This window comes from Arctopsyche grandis, chromosome 6 (assembly GCF_051622035.1).
Source record: "Arctopsyche grandis isolate Sample6627 chromosome 6, ASM5162203v2, whole genome shotgun sequence".
Classification (NCBI taxonomy): Eukaryota; Metazoa; Arthropoda; class Insecta; order Trichoptera; family Hydropsychidae; genus Arctopsyche; species Arctopsyche grandis.
In genome coordinates this window covers 22,269,579-22,294,685 of record NC_135360.1, presented here as the reverse complement: position 1 = coordinate 22,294,685, position 25,107 = coordinate 22,269,579, and the positions used below count along the sequence as shown (strand labels likewise).

The 25,107-nt window shown below is 30.7% G+C and overlaps 1 protein-coding gene across 3 annotated transcripts; it reads left to right on the top strand.

Moving 5' to 3' along the window:
• The first annotated feature begins 5,035 nt into the window (after nt 1-5,035).
• Nucleotides 5,036-24,862, top strand: LOC143913344 (uncharacterized). Of its 3 annotated transcripts, none has more exons than XM_077433067.1 (15): nt 5,036-5,223; nt 5,316-5,464; nt 8,288-8,454; nt 8,521-8,703; nt 9,354-9,567; nt 9,638-9,849; nt 9,920-10,105; nt 10,275-10,425; nt 10,809-11,054; nt 21,346-21,659; nt 21,737-21,950; nt 22,028-22,242; nt 22,326-22,511; nt 22,879-23,524; nt 24,573-24,862. In XM_077433067.1, the coding sequence occupies exons 2-15, from the start codon at nt 5,437-5,439 to the stop codon at nt 24,575-24,577; spliced, it is 2,967 nt and encodes a 988-aa protein (XP_077289193.1). In that variant the 5' UTR covers nt 5,036-5,223; nt 5,316-5,436; the 3' UTR covers nt 24,578-24,862. The 3 variants fall into 3 exon arrangements, with proteins under 3 accessions (XP_077289193.1, XP_077289191.1, XP_077289190.1); XM_077433065.1 differs by having other exon boundaries at nt 23,740-24,862; XM_077433064.1 differs by having other exon boundaries at nt 22,879-24,843.
• Nucleotides 24,863-25,107: the final 245 nt, after the last annotated feature.

Here is a 25,107-nt window from a genome sequence, read left to right as displayed (position 1 = left end):
TGAAATTGAAAGTGAATATGGGTAAACGGACTACTATTCATATGTAAACCAGTCACAGGACAACCGGTCGCGCTAGATCAGTCACACGTGATCACCCGTCACACTAAAACTGGTCACGAGAAAACTGGTCACACCCTAAAATCGGTCACGAGAAAACTGATTGACCGATTTTAGTGTGACCAATTTTAGGGTGTGACCAGTTTTAGTGTGACGGGTGATCACGTGTGACCGATCTAGAGCGACCGGTTGTCTTGTGATCGGTTCAAATTTGACTAGTAATCACTAGAGGTAGGACCGGCAACGCGCCGTCTATTGTTCCATTATTGTAAATGCTTTGTAAAAAAGGTTCGGCAAACCTTTAACAATGCATTTACAACATGTAAACAATGGACAGCGCGCTCTGGGTCCGCTCTTTAGAAATCACCGAACCGTGAATATGATATGTCATGCGGTGAAATAATAATAAAAAATTGTTTTACAAATAAAAGTGCGCCCGTTCTACATTGATTGTATTAATAACCTCTGACTTCATATAGATAAATATTTAATTTGATGTTTATGAAAAAATTACTAAATTTATCGATATGAATATGTAATTTTTGAAAATGTGTCACTTTTTAGATACAGTAGATTGTGTGTGTAATACATACATATATGTAAGTAAATACGTATAATAGCTGTCAATTTATTTTAAAACATTGAAAGATAAATTATTTTGTAAGATATTTATTCGGGTTGCTTCAATTACTTTTAGCATGCATTTTTAAATGTGTTTGAAGATATATATTTTATATATACCTATATACATATATATTTATATTAACTAGTTGTTTTACCCAGCTTCGCACGGTATTTGTAATAAAAACCGCTTAAACATGGCTAATCTAATAGTAAATATTTATTTGTTTTTTTTATTCTGGAACTGAAATAGGAATGAGGTTACGGAACAGAAATAGTAATCGGGATTCGGAACTGAAAATTAAATCGGGAACCGGAAATGAAACAGGAATCGAAATCGAAATCAAAATCGAAAACGATATCGATATCGTCGTCATAGAAATATTGATTTGTTCGATAACGTCACGGATTCTACAAACCAATACATATATACAAAGTCTCTTTCAAATTATATATATCCTATAGACTGGTGTTGTGCCCGATGAAATATCATCGCATGGGTTTTGGCATATTAAGTTATTAAATAAAAAAAATTAAAAGAAATATGTCGGTCCTGTGTTCGATCCGCACGTACTCGTATTTTATATTTACATATATTTAATTGGTTAATATGAAAAAAATTGTAAAAACTGCCTACCTACCTACATACAAAAAATCTAAAACACTAATAGAAAAATTAACTAAACAAATTTTCAATAGATGGCGTTAAATGCTCTGAGACTATTGCTCCAGAGGAAACATTGGTAGCAATCAGAATATAGAAGTTTTTTCATGACCTGTCTTTATGTTCGTACATTGGCAGTGTTTTAACTGTGACGCACATATTTCGAATCGAAACGACTATTATAGTACGGCGAGCGTTATCGCAGACAGACACACAAAATAGCGATATTATATATATATATATATATATATATATATATGATAATTTCGACATACTGATATTTTTTTAATAAAAAAATGATTATTAATTTTAATTTAAAATTAGCGAGGGCTTTACTGTAGTAATTGGCCTGTTTATAGTTTTTGGTCATTTAGATTTTAAAGTATAAATAATATCAGTGGTAGCTTTTTACATTAACATTACAGTGCTATAATTCACTACTGTGGATATTGTGGAGAGAGTGAACATATTGAAATGGCATTAGGCGGGTCATTTAGCTAGAAGAATAAACGAAAGGTAGACAAAATAAGTGCTAGAATGGTACCCAAGAGAATGTAAAAGGATGAAAGGAAGATGGGTGGACAAAATTAGAAAAATATGTGGGATGAGATGGATGAGATTTGCACAAAACAGAGACGAATGGAAACGTGTTGAAGAGGCCTTCATCCAGCAGTGGATGGTAAATGATGATGATGTTGATTCACTACTAATTGATAGCATTATATATTATGATTTCACATAATTTAAAAAATTTAATTGGTTATTTAGCCGACTAACGACTGTTCTCTCCTATTTATCAGGGGTCTTCAAAATTTTTAGGACGAGGGGCAATTAGGAAAGTTTTAAATTCTAAGAGAGCTGGGGTGAGATAGATTCCACATTTTTTAAAAATTTAATTAAGTTTATATTTTCTGTTCATGGTTTTTGTACAAATTCTCGAGAGTTAAAATTCGATTGCAGGCCAGACAAAATACATAGTTTGCATGGGCCACATTTTGGCCACATTAAGGCCACAAATATGTGTTTGTAAACCACACATTTTTATCAATTCAGTACTCTTTAAAAAATAGTAATGACTACTTTTTGTCATTTATCACAGCAAAAGTACATGGTCTGATGCACAAGAACATTGCATTTGTTGTAATTTAGCTGGAGATTTGGTCCATAAAAAATCATCATTTATAAAAAGTAATTCAAGGTTGAAATACATAAATGTTGAAAGCCTGTTTTGGTCTTTATTTCAAATACTCCAATCAAGCGTTTAAATCATTACATAGTAATTCAAATGAATTTTCCTTATTTATTTCACATAACGGAAATTCCATATGTATTTGTAGAAAATTTATGATAACCCCTTTAAAGATCATATAAAATATAAATTATTTAATGAAAAATTTTGTTTCAATATTTTGCATTGAAACAAATTATATATTAGCAGAATTCTTTAAATTCACTGTAAAATATTCTCAGAAACATTATAAAGGACGATGCTTTTTGCAACTACATAAGTGAAGAATTGCATTAATAACGGACAGATTGAATTGAATAATTAAAAATTTCAATCAATTTTGCTTTGTTTATTACTGAAATAGCTATGCTTAAAAACTAATTGTTTTTCTTTATATATGCTACAATGATTTTATACTAGCAGTTAAAGTGTACTTTCACTGGTGTTTTAGGGAATTCGTATCCCAAATCTAATATTTTATAATTTATTCGAATACTCCTGACAATTATCTTAACGTTGTGTCTTCTTCTACCTCCAACAAAATTTTTTTGATATTTTATTCAGTGGATATGGTATAGTTGAAGTGTATCTTCTAATTGTAATATATTCCGTCTAACCTGGTACCAACTACCGTTATATGTAGTTGAAGTGCATTTTCAGTTGTAATATATTTTGACTAATTGGAATTATTCCATCTAACCTGGTACCAACTACTGTCATAGTGGAAGTGTATTTTCAGTTGTAATAAATTTTGAATAGTTGGAATATATTCCGTCTAAGCCACGTACGTTAGACGTGGTTAGATTTTTGTGAAAACGTCACTTAACACTTTAACTAGTAAATTGAGTTGGAAAGGTTTTGAACATATTCTTAGAGCTACAGAAATACGGTAACCACTACCTTTATCCGTAATACCTATCAAATATTAACGATTTGTTGAATTATAAAGCATTCGTTAAAACATCAGAGCTTGCAAAACTCAACTTTTATTACAACTGGCGCAGATTGCATATTATAACTGGCGCACATTGTTGAAAGTGTATTTGCGTTTGTAGAGATATTATTTACTAGTTGATTTGTATTCGAATATGAATGAACGCCGCGTTGGAATATATTACAATTGAACATTCACTTCGACTGTAACATATACATGTTTAATTAAATCAGAATTTGATATCCAAATTTTTCAGTTAAAGCCCGATTTTTCAAATATGGATAGTCCTTGGCCTTTTCTTCCAATTGATTCAATTATGACCAGGATAATATTTTTTGCACGGCTGTGAAATAAATTGCGCGTCGCCACGCTCTTGTCCATTCCCGCTCCCCTCATGGCCCACATCGTAATATCCATCCAAACACATCGTAATATCTTAGCAGCCAACACTTATTTATTTAAGGGTCAGGTTAGGTTAGGTTAAGTTACGATTGGCCCTATTCATTTAAGATTAGGTTGTTAGAGTCGGTATTTATTTTGGTCAAATTTTGTTTTTGTTACTGGCAACTCATTTGACGTTTGATTTGCCGGGCGAACACCGATTCTATTGGTGAGCTATTTTAGAGAAGGCCACTATTTTTATTTGCAGGGCGAAATTTTTTATAGATGTGCAATCGCATGATTTTTTATAGATGTCGTGCTAAATACCTAATTTGTATGGAAATAGGGCTATTTTGCCGGGCCGATAAATGGTACCCATTATGATCTAGCATCCAAGTTTTCACAGCACGTTTTCAATGTCCTGATTCGTGCGATATGCTTTCACTGACCCGAGTTGGCGAAGGTATACTTATTTTAGTGGAAGTATTATTATACTTATTTTAGTGGAAGTAAGTAATTTCGAGATGGCTAGAACAGCATTTGTAAAAAATGAAGGCGGCGCTTACAAACAAGCATCTCAACTCTGTAATCAAGCGGAGAAAGATGCAGTACTTCGGACACATGATACGGGGTCCAAAATACGAATTTCTCCATTTGATAACCATGGGGAAAATAGAAGGAAAAAAATGGATTGGCAGGAAAAAGTTATCTTGGCTTCCAAACATGCGTATGTGGACCGATATGAGCGCCGAAGACCTGTTCCAAGCCGCTGAAGACCGATGCAAATAATCGACGAGGTGGTCGTCAACGTCCGGATGCGGACAATGCATTAACAAGAAGAAGAATAATTTCACTGGAGAATACAGGTTCACTGTAACATATAAATATATGTATGTATGTAATAGCCAAATTACAAAAGCCTTCATTCAACATAACAAATAATTTAAAACACTCAATAACAAATTTCATTCAGAACTTATGCTCACCTCATTCTTAAGTATTCTTATATATGTTTGTATTTTGACATGTGGTTTCGGTCATCCATACATGCCTACATATTCATATATACATACATACATATAATATATGGTCAATTCCGCAAATTTAGAAATTCGCGCTACACCGGATAATCCGGCTGAACCGGTTGACCACTTTGCACAAGGGCGACGCGAGCCACAGTTTAGGAATCACGGGCTCATCGTTCGAGTCTGGTTAATAATTCTACTGTGGATTCGCACTCGTCGACCACACGTTGTTGTCGTGGCACGTCGCTGTGCGGATTAATTTCGAAAATATTTTGAAAATTAATTCGCGGGAAAGAAGTTCCGGGGACGGGACGTAAGCGAACGTGGAAATTGACGCACTGACACAATACCGTGTATTGATTTATTTTGATTTCGGAAATTTCCTTATCTGTATTTGTGTATTAGGAAAAACCCAAGCGATAAACCCCCGACGAGCGCCATTTTGAACATTGGTTGATGAGTACCCAATAAGCAGTACCACAGTATTTTATTTTTACTAATCGACGTAGACTAGTGAAGCTTCAACATGTCCAACTTTATTATCTACGTAGTAGGTAAGTTTAGGTCGTTTGTTTATATTTGTAATTAAGTTACTATTTTTGTACAATTTAATATTTTGTATAATTTTTTTTTGACATTTATATTTTGTACAACAATATTTTGGCCGACGTATAAATGTATTTATTTTTTTAAATAATAAACACTTTAATTCAAAACAAGGTCGTACACCGAATGTAAATACATACATACATACGTACGATATCAAAATATTTGAACCGCAGTTGAAATATACCCGTATCTTTTGACCTTTCCGTGTTGATTCCGTGCAAATTGAGTTAAAATTCATTATGTTAATTTTGTAAATTTTTATTTCGTTTTTTATTGTAATCAAAAAGCGTACAACTAAACTTGCATTAATATATGTATGTACGTCAGCGAATTGTCTTAAATTAAAATCTGAGATTTCATGTTTGAAGCATATACAGTCTGAGTCAATGACCATCCTGCGGCTAACGAGTCGCATGCGGCACTTTATACAATAGGTATACTGACTAACAGCTCGGTATCAGTATATTCATATACATAAATATGTTCATATAATAATAATACGATGTGACGAAAATAGTCAAAATGTGTATGAGTACATTCTTGTTTTTTATTTGATTAGTTACTATACATAGGTTAGGATTGTAATTTATGAAATGAAATGTGCATTATAGTATACTAGTGTTTTTACCCGGCTTCACTCGGTATTTGTAAAATAAACCGCTTAAACATGGTCAATCTACAAATAGTAAACATTTTATTAAATTTATTTGAATAGTTTTATTTTGTTTAAATTTATTTGAATAGTTTTATTTTATTTAAATTTATTTTCAATATGCATTTGTTTTTTTTTATTAAATTGAACGTTACGGAATCTAAGACCCAAACAAACATACATACATACATACAAAGTCTCTTTCGAAATTATATATTAGATGTATGTACATATGTAGTGAATATTAAGTTTCAGTTAAATTAAGAATTCTTTATTTAAATGACCTATACGTATTTTGGTTTAAATTTTAAGTAGTATGTAGTTATTTAGAAGTGATTTTGTAATTTCAGTTTAATTTTGAATATTGTAATTTATTTTCGTCTTCAAAAGCTACATATGTATATGTACATACGGTCAAGGTTGTCAAGATAAAATATGTATATATTCAAATCATGCCTTCTGTCAATTGACTTTTTTGTACTACTAAATGTTTCAAAATACGTTTTGATTTGACGAATTTATTATTCTATGATCTACTATTGAACATACAATGCTTGAGACCTTTATTTACACTGATTGAGACCTTTATTTACACTGATTGAGACTTTTATTTACGCTGATTGAGACCTTTATTTACACTGATTGAGACTATTATTACATGCAATTGACCTATTGAGTTTGTAACTGTCACGTTTATTAGAATTGTTGTATTATCGCATTTCGTCAGAGAAAACAAAATTAATTAGCTTAATAATTAGTTCCCAATGGTCACTACATATTTGGTTATCTTGACGCTTCTAAAAATTTACTCAAGGACTGGTAAAACTGGTTATTTTTCTTGCAGTTTCCAAGACCTGAACAATCGACTTGGATAATAATGTGGTAGTTATCTTGCATGCGTCATTTTGCTTCGGTGTTCCCATATTGTTGTTTTTTCTCGTCGATCACGATTTTCTACAGAATGAATCTAAAAAAATAATAATCAAATACTTATGTATATACCAATATTCATCACATCACATACATATATATATGTACGTAGATAATATCTATCAATCGTATATTCCGTGAAGAAGTTGCAAATGCAAAAACTATTGAAGGATTTTTGTGGTTAGCGAAAATTGTTAGGAAATTCCCCCACATGCCAAGATAAACTGGTTTTACTATAGTCGATTTTTTATTTGAGATTTTAATGTTTAATAAACAATCATGATCAATATTCGGAATTAAGTTACAATATGCTTTTTTATGAATAGTATTGATTCTACTGATATGTAGTGATATTTATATGTAAAATAATCCGTTTTGGAAGTATGTACATATATGTATATATATATACATATGTATCTAAATTCATATGTATGTATCAAGTATGTACATATATCAACATGACAAAATAGGCTACTTTCATGCAGATTCTATCCGAGTTGTTTTTGTTTATTTCAATATAATTTGCATATGAATATGTGATTTATGAAGCAATGTAAAATTTTCAAATGTTTTTATACTACTTTGAAAAAAATTGCCTATATTAATTTTCTCTTTTGAATATTAAATGTAAAAATGATGTACATATGTAGATGCCTTGAGTTTATCTTTCAGAGAGATGAATATGTACATACATACATATGTATACATACATATATACATTCTTGTGACAACAGCTTATTGTATAGATCTTATACAAAACCAGTTTCTACCCGTTACCTATACGTTGAAATTGTTCATACTTATGTATATAAGATATACTAACTTCTACATATCCTCATAAATTCCACGCTTGAAAATACTATAATTAAATAAAATATTAAAATTTACTTAAATACATATAAATGTATGGATATTAAAGATTGGATTAAAGGCTTTTATAAATTTATTTTGTGAAAAAGTGTTGACCCTCATCGTTACGGATGGGTAAACACGTAAAATCTAGGACACGGCAGTTTGTCCTAGTTTAGATTTTAAATTACCCATCAAGGTTCCCCAATCAAAAATCGGTGTCGATCCTTATCCCGAATGACTAAAATGATCAAGATCAGACTACAAAACATGTAAAACTGAGTTGGATGCACATCAGTGGAACAATCAGTGTAATTCTTTCATTGTTTGATTCCAGCGTTCATATTCACAGTAACCACAGTTTTGTGTCAAACGAATAGTCGTGTCTCGCCAAATATAGAACAAAATATAAAAGACATCTATGGAGAAGGGACAGCTCAAACCGAAGGAGCTTTCCAACCGTCGGATACAGCCACAGATAAATTCGACTGGAACTTATTCGAGGTGATTATTTAATTACACATTTTGATCGTTGATTATTGCATAACTAACATTGGTTTTGACTTTCAGACAATCTCAAACGACAATCGAGAGAATGTTTTAGTGTCACCTTTTGGTTTGAAGTTTGCTTTGGCCATGCTTTTCGAAGTGTCATCTGGAAAGACGAACAAGGAAATCGAACAAGTTTTGGAGTTCAATTCTAAAAAATCAATAACGACAATGAAATTCAAGAAAGCTTTAGATTCGTTGCTGGTAATTTACATGCCTTGGAGAATAGAATAGGATTGTTTTTAATATCTTTTTTTCAGCGATCAAATACAATATAATGCACTCAGATGTCCTCACAACGCTGTTTCAAATACTAAATATCAACACAAAAAAATCAACATGTTTTTCTTCGATGTCACACAGTGACTGTATTTTTTTTAATAATATACTTATTAAATTGTAATCGTTTTCATACAATTTTAATATTATATTCTAACTGTGGCCAGTCTAGAGATTGATTTCAACTAAAATGAAAGTTTCTGCTGAAATGAAAACTCGGCTACGAATCCTCAAAATAAGTTTTTTTTGTTTTGAAACCAAAAATTGAAGCTCAGAGGATTTGAATTCCATGTGTTACCGTTTTTTTTGACTATTCGGATAAAGTAGAACAATTTATATTAATAATATATGTATTGCATGTATATATGTATTGTATATTCATACATATGTATCATCAAAGCAGTTGAAAAACTGAAAAATGATTTTTCGCATAATATATGGTTAAATTAAGTTTATTTTTTTAAACTGTGAGAGTTTAACCCAGTTCATGACATCAATTTCATTTTTTGGTAAAAATTCCACAGAATTGGGAAAATTTGTGTATCATTTTAAATCCTCTTGATTGATGTTTTCAGGAAAGAAACGAAAATTACATTATGAATTTTGCTAGTCGGCTTTATTTAGATAGTTCGATAACACCGAACACCAAACATGCAACGATTCTGGAAAGCAGTTACAAAACTGTAATGACAAAAATGGATGTTAATAATCCAGCCCAAACTGCAAAAAATGCAAACGAATGGGTGAAAAAGATTACCAATGGAAATGTTGAGGATTTACTTTCAGAAGGCTAGTTGTTGTATGTTGTACACACACTATTTTTATTTTAAAATTAACCGTTTTTGGAATTGAATTGTAGACGATCTGAAAGATGCTGTCGTTATCTTGTTGAACGGTATGTTCTTCAAAGGAACTTGGGAACATCAGTTCCTAACAAATGCGACAAAACAAGGATTCTTCAAATTAAATGCGTCAAGAGCTATCAGCGCCCCATTTATGACCCAAACCAACTACTTCTATTACTACCACTCGAAAACACTGGATGCGAAAATGTTGAGAATGCCATATAAAGTGAGAAGATCGATGACGCAAACTGAATCAATTTATATTGTAAAAATGTACTATACATTCGTATTTTTAGGGTGGTAAATTTGCCATGAATATTCTATTGCCGGACACTCTTCACGGTCTTGCAGATTTGATTTCGCGTGTAAATTCAGAGAAGATTAAGAGAGATTCATTCTTAGTCGACAATACTTTGGTTAAAGTCAGCCTTCCAGTGTTCAAATTCAACTATTTGTCACGATTTGTTCCGATTTTAGAAGAGGTTTGTATCCATTTTTTAGTTATAAGTTTTAAAAAATGCATGTTTTTGACACATTTTAGTTTTCATATAGAAAAAGTTTCAATTTCGACCGTTCGTCGATGTCTCTTGAAATTTTCCTTACATGAAATTTTACTTGAGAATATTTGTGTGTTTATTATAATTTTTTCAGATGGGAATCCGCGAATTGTTTGGAGCTTCGGCTTCTTTGCCTGGTATTGCAATGGGACGAGGTATAACAGAAAAAATATCAGTGTCCAACATTCTACAAAAAGCCGGAATTGATGTAAATGAACTAGGAAGCACGGCTTATGCTGCCACTGGTAAGTTCATTACGTAGTGAATAACTAGAAAATATACTATGTATGTGAAATTACTAAAAGTAAAATTCCCAATGAAATTAATGAATCCTATAGATGTTTACAAATTTGAAGAATTCACAAATTTGCAGATTTTTTCTTATAATTTGAAAAATTGTTACATTTTACAAATGTTTAATAGGATTATCGATTTTCATAACATTTTAACCTATATAATACCTTTGACACGTCGTTATACGTAATTTTAATAAACAAAAGAAACTTTATGACCATAAAAAACAATAAAGCAGCATTTAAATCAGCATAAATTCTTTATTATTCTATTTATTACATAGAGCTAATAGCAGTTTCTCAAAATCTTAAATTATATCCTGTTTTATGTACAGAAGTCACACTTGTTAATAAATTTGGAGTCGAAGACTACACCGAAGAGTTCATAGCTGACAAACCCTTCTTGTTCTACATTGAGGATGAATCTACCAAGCAGATCTTGTTCATGGGGAAAATCGAAGATCCCTCAAATTTATCAGATGGAGCGGCTCCATCTATTGCAGCTCCACCGCTAAAAGCCCCTCCTACATCGACCCCAAAAGCTTCATCACCACAGTCAATTCAAAGTCAATCAAAACCAGGTATGTCTTGATTTTTGGAAATCACATATGTTTATGTTTTGATTTTTAAAATTATATACTATGAATGTATTTGTTGTATTTGTCTCGTCTATCAATCGTCATCGTTCTTCCTATATATGTGTTGGTGCTACCCTGTGTTAGCTTGTGCATGAAGTTGTAGAATTCCATAGTCATAATATCAACTATTTTGTTTGTTTGGAAACCTTAAATTATCTAAGGACCGATAAACAAATAGCGAAACATTCATTCTAACTATGCGGAATGAAGAATCGCATCTGTTAAATAACCTTTCTTAAATATAACTAATCATACTATATATGAATATGTATCGAGAGATACATGCTTTCAAATAAAAAGTAGACAGTGTGTCTTGGGTTTGTAATAGGAAAACCATATTGCACTCTGTCATAAAGTTTATATGAGAGAATTATTTTTATTATCCAGAGTCGTAAAATATCGATATAACTACTATGTATATGTACATAAAAGGAGCGTTGTTTCAAAACAGTTAAAATTTAACGAGTTTACATTGACACAAGTCATAGATGCAAAGAGTGAATTTTGAATGACGTCATTGACATGACATGACCAATAAGTGCAAAAATAAGCAGTCGACCGTATCGCGATGACGTCAGAAACTCGTTTAATACAAAATGCCAGATTTAACACGAATCTTATTGATGCAATCATGGAGCTTTCGGGGAACTTTCGGCTGAGGATCGTATGTGAGATCGCTCGGTGTCAATTTAATGATTCAGCAAATCAGCAAGAGGGGTGAAGCATTCAAGCGATCTCACGTGCGCGAGCTTTTATTTATGATTTTCTTTATTTGTAATACTTTCGCATTCGGTGTGCTTGTGATTTGGATATTCGGACATTCGTAACGTGGAATGAAACGGAACATCATTAAGAAGAAGTCAGTATGTATGAAACTTCTATTTTCTACGCTTGCTTTAATACACTATTTAAATAAAAAATATAATTTTTTTTAAAAAAAAAAGTATTTTTATTTGAAATTTGCTTTCATATTTTTTCTACATTTATTTATTTGCTTAATTTCATCATCATTCATACTAACATCGCCACACAGGGCCGGTTCAAAGGTGGAGCAGACTAGGCACGTGCCTAGGGCGCCATATACAAGGGGTGCTGCGAGGCGCCCAAATTTTTCTTTTTTTGTTTATTAAATTGAAAAATAAAAAAAAAATACTTTGGCTTTCTTTGAACTTATAAAACATTCCATATTCAACTTAATTTTTCTACTCCAAGTAACAATACTGATTATAAAATATTATAATTTACGAGGAACGCAGGAAATTGACTGTCAAATATCAACAACTCATGAATAAAACTTGTAGAACAGCAAACTGTCGTCGGTACAAATGGTTATTTGGAATTGGATTTTATATAAAATACCGCTGAAACATATGTATGTATGTATATATACATATATATCGGGGATTTGCTTCACGAAATTAAATATCTTATTCCAATCATATTCAAAAGAAGAAATGTCAATCTATAAAATTTATTCATTATACCGAATTGATCCATAGATTTTGTCTTAATATATTTTTCTTCGACATAAAATTTCAAGAACTTTTAATGAAATTTACTGTTTAAATATTTAAGGGGGGGGGGGGCTGAAATCAATCTGCCTAGAGGTGCTATATATGTACTTTCGGGCCGGGTCTGTCGCCACATCTACATATTATACATACTATAATGGATGCGGTGCATCCGCTCTAAAATCGCCAGACAAATTGAACGACAGATTAACGGACGGCTGCTTTAAATGCAATTCTCGTCTTCTCGAATGATAGATTGCACATCAGATGACGGGTAACCTTTCGATGTGCACAGATGCAATTATTAAAATGGTAGTTATTAAAATTGAGTTGGATCTTTCAGGCGAGATTCGATAAGGCAAGATTCGATAAGTTCCGAATCTTGCCTTATTAAACTCGCCAGAAAGATCCAACTCAATTTTAATAATTACCATTTTAACAATTGCATCTGTGAACATCGAAAGGTTACTCGTCATCTGATGTGCAATCTATCATTCGAGTAAAAGAGAATTACGTTTAAAGCTGCCGTTCTGTTAATCTGTCGTTCGTATATCTGGCGATTTTAGAGCGGATGCACCAAACCCATACGCGGCACGTGATTTTTTTAAAAATAGTTTTGCACATCCAAAAAACTATTTTTAAATGTGAAATTCTAGATGTCCTCCGGTAAGCCGAATCTGCACTGCAGCGTTCCTCGCCCCCTGGAGTGTTTTCGTGATATTTTATCCTTGTTTAACAAAATTTGACACGGATCGATAACTGTGATTCCCATATTTGAAGAAATGTAGAAGAAATCTATACAATAAAATCTTACAAATTACCGTATGAAGATACGCCTCTCACTGCTGGAGTCCACATACGCGTCCCGTGCCGCACTTCTGAGTGTGTTCTTACTATTAGTTCTACAAATAATGTACTGTCTACATATGACAACCGAATACAGGCGAATTCTATATAAAAATGAATAGTGAAATTTCTGTAAGGTATAATTTGTAACTAATTATTTCGCATTCTCGGACAAAATAACTAGGGATTCCAATTTAACTATTACCAATTTTCAGTACATATGTTTATCGAAACAATATATAGGACTTCCTACCAATATATAGAACGAAATTTGACTGCATATCGAATGACAGCCACAGAAGTCAAAGTCTTCACGGATTATGCAATAAAATAATGTTAGAATGGAGAAAAACACCAAAAGTAAAAAAAAAATCAAACATCGATTAAAATCAGATACACATACCATATGGTCCAAAGCTAATTGTGGCAAAAAAATCTCGAGCCATAAATATGTACATACATACATATGTATGTACATATGTATCTACTTCTACACCAATATTTAACTTTTTTTATTTTTAAAGAAGAAGTTTTAATAAATTTATTAACCACAACATTGTTAACCGTATATTTTATGACGGGAAATACGGTCAGAAGGTAAAACTAATTCGATAAATGAACAATGTGTCGATTTGTAATGGGCATACATACATACATACGTACCTTTATATATGTACATATGCATAAATTCATACATATTTATTTCGTGACGCACTTGCGGTTAACATTTACGTAAAATATTACATGTACATATATTAGAATTGGAGGATAAATCAAATCAACGACGATATACAATGCATGTTATTAAAAAAACCATAGATAAAGTAAAAATATATATATACATAGTGAAATATATCAAAACTATAAAATTGTCACAGTTGAAGCGTATTTTCAGTTCTAATATATTCCGTCTAACCAACGTAAGTTGATTCATATAGCGAATTACATTCCAACTGGTCAAAATATATTACAACTGAAATACAGTTCAACTATTAGTTGGTACCAGGTTAGTTGGAGAGGTGTAGGTTTTTGTGAAAACGTCATTCGATTAGTAAATTGGGTTGGAAAGACAAAATTTTGTTTTGAACACATTCTTAGAGCTATCTTAATCCAGTACTTATTACCTTTAATCGTAATGACTAGCAAATATTAACGCATTATTGAATTCTAAAACATTCGTTAAATATCAGAGCTGTCAAAATTCAACTGTTATATTACAACTGGCGCACATTGTTGAAAGTGTATTTGCGCTTGTAGATATATAATTTACTAATTGAATTGTATTTGAATATGAATGACCTAAAACGCCAGTTTTCATATATATTGTAACTAAAAATACACTTCCACATATACATAAATAGTAAATTTAAAAAAATAGATACATATATTGATGTTTGATTGAGTTAAAATAAATACTGGAAAAACCTGCCATTACTTCGTAACGACATACGATGGAAAACTTTGAAATAAATTAACTTCGGATTAAATTTGAACTCATACACTGTTTACATTCTAAAATTCAATTCGACGGTATAAAAAACCGCCCCCGCCTTCGGGTGGGAATTTTTCTGTCGCCTCAAATTCGGAATGTGAAATGGGTAGGATGGTTGATCAATTGACAGGTTTAGATTTCGATATGGTACTCAGATGTTATAATAAATATTGTATGCGTGTTTTATTTATTGCCAAAGCTAAATGAGACGAGATGTAAATTTGGGGAAAATTTCGGCCCGCAACTTCCAAGACTAACAATGTATGTATATAGTAATATTTTTTGGTAATTTTCAATGTCCCTGGCCTTGGCGATTGATGGCCACAATAAAATCAGTAAAATATTTCAGTTGCGTTTTAAATGATCGTGAAGCGGAACAATTATTATTACGCTAGTTTACTCAGCCGTGCAAAGTTCACGGAAAATTCGTATCTGACGCAGTTCGAATTCGACGATGTTACATATGTATGAACGAAACGAATCGATTCTCATCCGCTAAATTATCTAATCAATTTTGTAGTCCTTGAAATTCGTAATCAATAGATTTTCAGTTCACTGTGTATGTGGTCTATTGTGTTAATATGTATTTCCCGATTGGAATAAGGATGTGGTGAGAATTATATCAAAAACGTAACAACTCCAAAAGTCGGTAGATAAACCTTTATATGAACAATAGATTTTGTTCAAACGTGACTCATTCAATTGTTCTATTTACTAAAACGCGAAAATAAACAATACAGAGCCAGGATGAATTATTGTAATATTGCCTGTATGCAAATTGTGACGTTCTGACATTTATAAATCAGTTATAAAGATAATCTTTCCTGTTATTGTGTCATCCATCGGTCAAATGTTGTAGTTTAGTACGGATCATTTTTGAATGAAAATAATACTTCGTTGAAATCGTTGAATAGAAAAATCAAACTTTGAAGCCTGTTGATTCATTCGATTTGCCAGAAAGTTTGTTTGCCGTATGAATAAATATTGAAAAAAAATCTTCCGCATGTATTTATGAATTTTTTCCTCATCTCATTATCTCATTTTATTCATCTCGAAAAATTTACTAACATACATACAAATGTTCATATTATTAACAACTGTAATATCTAAAAAGTGTGTGTTTTTGTGTTGAAAATTTTTGCGTCTTATGAAATATTATTTAAAAAAACTTTATTTTTATTTTTTAGGACAAAAATAACATGGTTGTAAGACAAGTGGCAGTAAACAATAATAACAATAAAATTCAAATATTAAGTTAAGCAATTATTTGTAATTTGTGATTTTTTATATGCAATAAACATCATTGACTAACATAAACTTATTTTATTTATAAAAAAAATATTAAATCACATTAAAACCATGCCTAATGTGTATTTAATCTATATAGATGTTTGGGAAAAAACTTATTCAGTTCAAAATGTACAAATGACCCGAAAAAATTCCTGCAACTTTGGTTTGTTGAATTGTATTCAGGTACTTAAAACGATTTTACCAGCAATTGGTAAAATTAATTTTTGTTTATATATTATAAAAAAATAAACGATACTGTTTCATTATCACAAAGTTTCAAAGGCATAATATAAGGTTTTCCGCGTTTTGTTTGCATTTAAAAAAATAAATTGTGTAGCGAACATAATTGAGATTACTTATCTTTCCAGAATTGTGTATGATATAAAGCAATCTAAAATATAAGGTGTTTTTAAATATTTACAGTTTTATTTTCAATTCAATTCTGCGAAAAAGATATTTTATTTTATGTATCAAAAGATATTATTATGAGAAATGGAATTTAATTCGAAGAATTTCTCTTCTTCATTGATAAAATTTTTTAGCCGTAAACGAAAATGCATCATTTCTAGAATACAGTTTGATTTTCTACGTACATACATATACATATATATAATACATATGTACATGTTTTCACATTTGTTTAAGTTCTTAAATTTTAAATCTTGTTGTTGTATTTATGTACATAATGACGTTAATGGAATAATGGCGATAAGTTATTTTGGGTATTTCCGAATGCGTTCAATTACCGCATATTTTCATTGTTAAAATAAATATCACCTGTAATATTTCTCAGGTAAGAATGTATCCCTTAAAATCACCTCTAATGACCATACGTGTGTTTTGTTTTGATTTTTACGGTCGGTCTGTAATTATGCGTCACCTTAAAAATATCCACTTCGTATGTATTTTCTTTTTCTGTATAATCAAAGATTAAAATTCACACACTTATCGAAAATTTCCAAACGGAGCTAATGACTCGAAATGCCAGGTGATCCGGAATATTTCCATCAGGTAAATTTAGACGTGTTTTCCAAAAAAGTCGGAATTATTCTAATAAGAAAAATAAAAACTAGGGATTTTGAGAATTTGGTCAAACTCGTTTAACATACATAGAACGTATTTTCTGTGTAAACCTTTCATAAAATTAAACAATGGTCACAAATTAAATTCATCTATATTTTGATCCATTTACTTTTACTACGAGTATATTTATTTTACAATAATATGTTTTTTTTTGTGTACACATTATTCATTGAATCTCACGAATCTTCTCACGTTGTAATACATTTGTATTTCAAATAACCTTTGGCAAATTTCCACGAAAGGCTCGGTCATTTTCTGACACATTTAGTTCCAAAAATTGTTATAAACAATACAAATTTCAAGGTTAAAATACTTACATATACTTATTGATGCATATATGTACATATTAAGAAAATATACACATTTTCTATGGAGTATGTTTGTTTTTTAAAAGTCACAAAATCAATATGATATTTCACACAAATTCTGACCATGTTTGTTCATGTATTTTGCTTTTGGATATACAATTTGAAGGAGTATTGGTTTTCATTTTCTTAGGATTTTGATTTTCAATCCTTTAAGATTTGCTAGTATTAAATATGTACATACATATATGTATATGTATATATATAGTGATTAAGATCATATAATTTATTTCAATAGCTTTTTCTTATATAAAAGTATAATCAATATGATTATTAACACAAATATATAATCGAGGCCAACGAGCTAAATTGTAAAGAGTATCTAACTTTATTATAAAACATATCATCATTACTTGCAAAAACTATCATGAAAACTAAATCGAGTCAGTTTATTTTGTACAGCCTTTAATCGTAGGTGAAAAATAAAAAAATGAAAGATTGAAATCGTGTGCGGAATTGAATCGATTAATGAATTATAATCGCTCATTGCTTTGAAATGTGAATAAAGATTATGAATTGCAATACTACAAATGCATAATAAAGTACGATGTACATATAAGATAATATTGTGCATTTATAACAAATTTAACAATTCCGCGACATTTATATTAATGGGACCAGTTTTGGGGTTTTTGCTGCGACTTTTGAAGTTCAACTACTACGACGAAGCTTCTTAAACGTTTCTTATATCTAAAGAAAAAACATATTTGAAACATGCAATTTCATCTATGTACATATACTGTAATCAGTAGTCAAATTCTAAACAATTTGACATGCATTAAAATCAATTCGAATAAAAAACTACGTGAAATTGATGTCAAGTGTAAGGGGACTTGTTGAGAAGCGACTCCCCCCCTCCACACGGACTTTGAGAAGGCCTGGACGATTTGTTAGCAGCAAAAACGTGGGATTTTCCAGGTCGCGTCACTAAAGGCTGGCCTCTGTTCGTATTGGCGTCATTCGTTCTTAAGACTTAGTCGTGTGCTGACGTTTTCATCTATATTTTTTGCAATATATACCATAATATAAAGTTCATTCGTCTGCATACTGCTTTCAATTGGAGGTGCAATCAGCAGCTTCAACATGAAACTACTGCTGTGCTTATTAGCCGGTAAATATACATACATAGATACTGTCCAGTGGCAAAATATTCCAATAGTGCAGTGATAGTATTTAATTTTTTCGTCATATAAATTTAAAAGTGAAACTTTCAAAGTCAACTTCATTATTGAAAGAGGCAAATTAGCATACGGTGCAAATTATATTTTCAACATTTTTTAGTTCGTTTGAATAAATGATCAATGCCACTTCGTAATAGAGTACGTTTGCTAGTGTAATATCAATTAAATATATTTTCGGAAAGGTTATCAAAGATCAAATGTCGCAAAAGTTGGGTCACACACGAGTTAGATCAACACTATTTATCATTGTATTGAAAATTTAAATTTTAAACATAGAGGTCTCCTACTTTTAGAAATTGCCCTATTTATTATTTAAATGCTATTTATTAAAAAAAAATTTTTAATGCTTATATTTATATTATAAAATAGTTCAATTCAATGCAAGATATGGATTTTTTTCATTAGATAAAGACTTACGTATGTATATGTATACATATATCAAATTAATGTTTTGATAGTGTTATAATTTATTTTTTTGTAATTGATGTGAATAATGTTATGTCAACTAATATTGAAATGTGCGATATGGTTTCGTAAGTAGGCGTTTGCAACTCTTTTGTATGATCAGTGCAAGGATGGTGGGGAAGTGAAAATCGACGGAATGGAACAAGTTTCCAGTCGTAATTATCATGGTGAAGTTGTGATAACCTTGAGTTGAGTTTGTAATCTTTTAGATTTGTATACATACCCGTTTATAGTCGAGTTTTGCGCCACTAATTATGCATTTTCATATTGCTCGCCACTTGTTTTGCTCCGTGTTATCTTTTTTTACACACCGGTGCATTTTTATACAATTAATTTATATGATGTGGAGCCTATGCTTATTTTAACGCAACTTATATCAAATTTAGTTTCATAAAAAAGTCTTACATTGAAAATAAAGAGTGGAAGTGGTTCAAAATCAGATAACAATTTTTTGACGGACAGGAATATCACTGAACTAATAACACTGAAGCTAATTAAAAGCTTGTAAAATATGGCTTCTTAGCAAACAACTTCATATATCAATAGCATTTCATGTATGTACATATATGTAGTTATTTAACGTGAAATTTTTATCTGTATAAAATATTAGAATATTTAAAAATGAAATTGGATATGTTCAAAGTCACATAAATCTCCTTGTATCGTTAATAGTCTTTAGATCCCGATTTGATTGGAAAATATTTGAATATCTCATACACAATGTAAATAATAAAAAAAAAGAATTCATATAGATATAAAATTAATTAAAAAATATAAATAAAGTGGCACAAAAATTGAGTATATAATATAATAGTAGTTCTTACTATCTGAAAGGTAGTCTAGTAAAGGAAAGTGCATATTATTTATTCTTAGATCGAGTTTGACATTCGGTATGTTTTTGTATTTTGATTTTACATAAACACATATATTATATATGTACATAAATGACACAGAGAAAGCCTGTTAGCACTAGCCACAATCCAAATATTATAATAACTGTATTGTTGAAAAGGAGTTTCATTGATATGTCATACGATACATTAATGAGGTTATCTCGCTTAAAGATTGACTGATTTTTAGCGGCAATAGCGTATATATTAAATTAATCTTTAATTAGGTTGTTGCTGGAATCCAGAAATGGAAAATTTTTTCAGAAGTAGGTTTTTAGAGCTTTTATATACATGATTGATAAAAAATTTGCCACAGTTTGATGGATTTGCTAGTATTACTTTTCAGATCCTAGTTTAAGAAACGCTGTGCAACAAACATACTGCCTATCTCTCTCTATGACCATGATTTTACAAATATATTTTGGAATAATGTAGAAAATAATATGAATTGCAAATGATAATATTGAAACGATTCAATAATTCGAATATAATATGATTGAATTCTACTTCAACTTATTGTAAATTCTTAGTTAAATTCAAAAGAAATAAAGAATTGATATATATTTTAATTTGATTTGTCATTTATTAGATTTCAATTTAATGTAAACAAATACTATAAAATATGTGTATATATTCCTCCCATCTTATTACTAAAATATTAATATATAAAACTATAATTAAAAGTGGCATAAGTCCACTTTTCTTCATTTCGAGAAATATCTCGCAAAACATTCAATATACTGTTTTGCGTTTAACAACATAGAAAAATACAGGTGGCCTGTAATACGTTTATTCTGCTTTTCAGAGATTCTAGACATATCGAATTAAAATAAGTAATGGCAATTTTTGAATTAAATAGTGTTTTTGGAACTAAAAATTGGACTTCCGCCACTTTCAAATATAATGGCTCATATTTGTACATACATATGTATGTATGTACTAAAATTAAAGTAAACGAACCAACAGGTGTCATAAGATTATAAAATAATTATATTTACATTCTTAGTGTATAGAGATTCTTAATATGTCAAACTTTAACAAGTTGCTATTACAAATAATATAAGGCTGTTATAAATTATAATTTTAATATGATTGCAATCGTGAATTTCAGCGGTGACCATTGTAACCCCATCTCCAGCTGACCGTAATCCAAATAAGGACTTCAGCTTGACGCCGACTCGTCCTTTTCGACCGTCATTTTCTAAGAGATTAAATAATTTCGATGTTCAACTCCTGAGAGATACTGCTGAAACAGCCACCAGTAGTAATTTCATGATATCACCGGCTAGCATAAAATCAGTACTCATAATGATATATGAAGGTGCTCGGGGAAATACAGCCGAAGAAATCAAAAGCGTATTAAGACTGCCTGCAGATCAAGCTGAAACTAGAAATCTGCTCAACGTATACTTGTCTAAATTACAGGTAAACAGAATCAATATAAATCTAATACAAATTAAAAAAAAATATATGTAAAACATTTTTTTTAAATTATTTTTAAGGTTCAAACTCCAGGTGTGATAGTTGAAAGTGCCAATAAGGTGTTCCTATCCAACAGGTACAATGTCAATCAAGATTATGAAGCAGTTTTGAGTGATATGTATCGTTCTAAAGTTGATCGCATTGATTTTGGTCAACCTAACACAGCCGCTAATGTCATAAACAATTGGGTCAGTGGAACTACACATGGCCACATTTCCGAACTTGTTGATGGAGGTTAATATCATATGAACTTTTATTGTCTTTGAAAGAATATGTAAATATACACGATTTAACCAAATGATTTTTAATAGCATCTTTGGATCCAAACACCATATTGATGTTGGCCAATGCATTGTACTTCAAGGGAACTTGGGAATCGGCTTTTGATGAAAAGGTTACTAGCAAAAAATGCTTCTACGTGAATGATAATTGCATTTTAACACCAACGATGGAAAACGAAGGCGAATATAAATATGCTCTTATCGATGATTCATTCAGCGCTCAAGTCATCGAACTGCTTTATCAGGTATATATTCATTATTGAGATATTAATTTTTATGGTTAAAATAAATTACAGCTTACTAATCTTTATATTATGTGTTTTGTCAGGGTGGCAAGTATTCAATGTTAATAGTTTTGCCCACGGAAAAGAATGGATTGAAAACCCTTCTCAGAGATTTCTCGCAAACATCATTACAGACTATTTTGGATCAGTTGGAGTCCACAGAAGTTCAGTTGAATATGCCCAAATTTACTATTGATTACAGCGATGACATGACAAATATCTTGAAAAAAGTAAGGATAAATCCTATACAAATATTGCATAAAATATAATTATTTATTTGTGTAATACATATGTATGTATGTAGATATGTTTAATACTTTAAATTTAATTTAATTTTTGAAGTATGTACATACATATATGTAAGATGTTTTGACATATGCATAAATATTATTGTATTTTTATTGTCGATTTAAAAATACTAACTTTATTTTAATGATATTTAACATTTACTTTTAAAGTATCAATGTAATTATATAATATGTACATATGTTGAAGCTAATCTCGTGGTTCTTAATTTTTTATTTATCTATTGTTTATATTGCCATATGAATAATTTTTTCATTTCATTTTATTAACTGGTTATATAATTGTTTCCAGATGGGAATCAATGATTTGTTTACATCGAGAGCCAATTTGACGGGCATGATTCATAACGGCAACCCTCATGTAGACCAGGTAGCTCACAAGACACGCATTGAAGTCAACGAGAAAGGATCAATTGCTGCTGCTGCAACTGGAGCCATGGTAGTTCCATTAATGGGAGGCACAACAGCTAGAATGACGATCGACCATCCGTTCATTTTCCTCATTCGTGAAAACGACAGTGGAGCAATACTATTTGCCGGCCGAGTCCAACAACCAGATCAATCTTCCGTCATCGAAGATTCATTGAGCAAATTTCAAATAAATCAAGATAACCAAAATTACAACTCTCGACCAGCCTACCAAGGAGCAGCAAGTGGATCAAGCCAAAATTTCAATTCCCAATCAAATTATCAAGGATCAGCTGCATCGAACCAAAATTTAAACTCACAACCTACTTATCAACAGCCGAGTAATCAAAACATCCCAATAAGCAGAGCTCCAGAAACTTATAACAATCAGGCGGCTCGATATCCCACCAGTAACTCTGGCTCGTCGGGGGTTTACAATACTAACAAATTCACAACGGAGCAACCGAATAGGAATGTTCCATATAACACTAATTCACAAGTTTGGCAAGGATCTCAGCCGACGAAATATGGTAAGGAATATGAATCTGGAAATGTTTTCGCTTTACAGAATCAACAACAAAATGTACCACAAACATACGACATCATCGACAAACCACAACTCTCATTAAACTATCCTTATAATAATCAAAATCTTCAGCCTTCTTCTTCATTCCATTCGCCGCCATTATTGTCATCCATTCCATATAATAGAAATAACAATCAAAATGTTGGATATACTTTGCAGACAGAGCCCGCACGTCCCGTTAACTCGTACATTAGCTATGCACAAGCTCCAGACAGACAATACCAACAACCGCCCCCCGATGACAATGATGGAATTACATTCACATTGTAGAACTGCTCTTGTGTTTGTTTTGTAAAATCGTTGTTAAAATATTTTTAATTTGAAAATGAGTGTTGTGATGAATAGTTTTGTTTTTGGCGAGTGCACGAAGTCTATATATTTTATTATAAAACTTCTTAAAAAGTTTTGACTGACTACATAGTCATGATGATATTTTAGGATAAAATTAATTAGTTTGATTTAATTCTACATATATACCTAGTAAATTTTATTCTATTCTTAATGTACACTTAAATTTAAACACACATACATACATATGTGCTGAATTTCAACATCTACAATTGTAGTATGTATTTTGAAAAATATCTTCAACATTTGATTTATATTTTTTATTTTCGTTACTACTGCGATAAACAATACATGATCATTCTATTCTATCTAATTTTTAACAATTTCCTTTCTGTTTCTTATTTACAAAACAATTTCAAACATTCAATATATGCATTGGTTAATTGTTACATTATAAAATATATTATGTTACTTTGAAAGTGGAAAATAATTTGGTGGAATACAGCTTCAAAGATTTGTTTCATCAAATATTTGATAAATTCATAATGTCACATTGTTTGATATGGCATTTTTTTTATAAAGGCAAATAATATATTATGTATTTGTATGTAATTGTACGAATAAAAATAGTTTCAAATGATTTCGCACTTTCACGCTAACCTATGATTTTATATGTATTCCATATTTTCTGTATTTCTTTACAGATTGATTAAAAAAAACAAAAACGATTGACAAATTTTATGATGCGTGCGTTTTTGAATGATTGTAATAATATTAAATGATAGTGTTCGTATCAATTGATTTGATCGGCGACGGAAATTTGATTTTTATTTTAAAATATGTGATATAATGTATGAGTAAGCGTATGTATTTTTGTACCCCCGAGTCAATAATAATTGTGTGTAATTATAATACGTTAAAACACCTCCCCTGTGATTTGTTTAAACTGGAATGTCGTTGATAAATAAATTTTATGTAATAAAAAAATATATTTTATTTTATTTTCATATATTATGTGTATTAAAGGTACTTATTTTTATGTCTATTATATGTTTAGGTGAAATTTTCAAAATTTAAAAAAAAAATCTAATTTTTTTCAATACATTTGAGAAATACATATCTCAATAAATAGTTTAGGGACGCATTTGTATATAAATTATTTTGGGAAATTCACAATGTGCTAAAAAACCCCAGGAATGTAAATCTTTAAGAGGTAACTGCTGCAACCGAGGTTCAAGG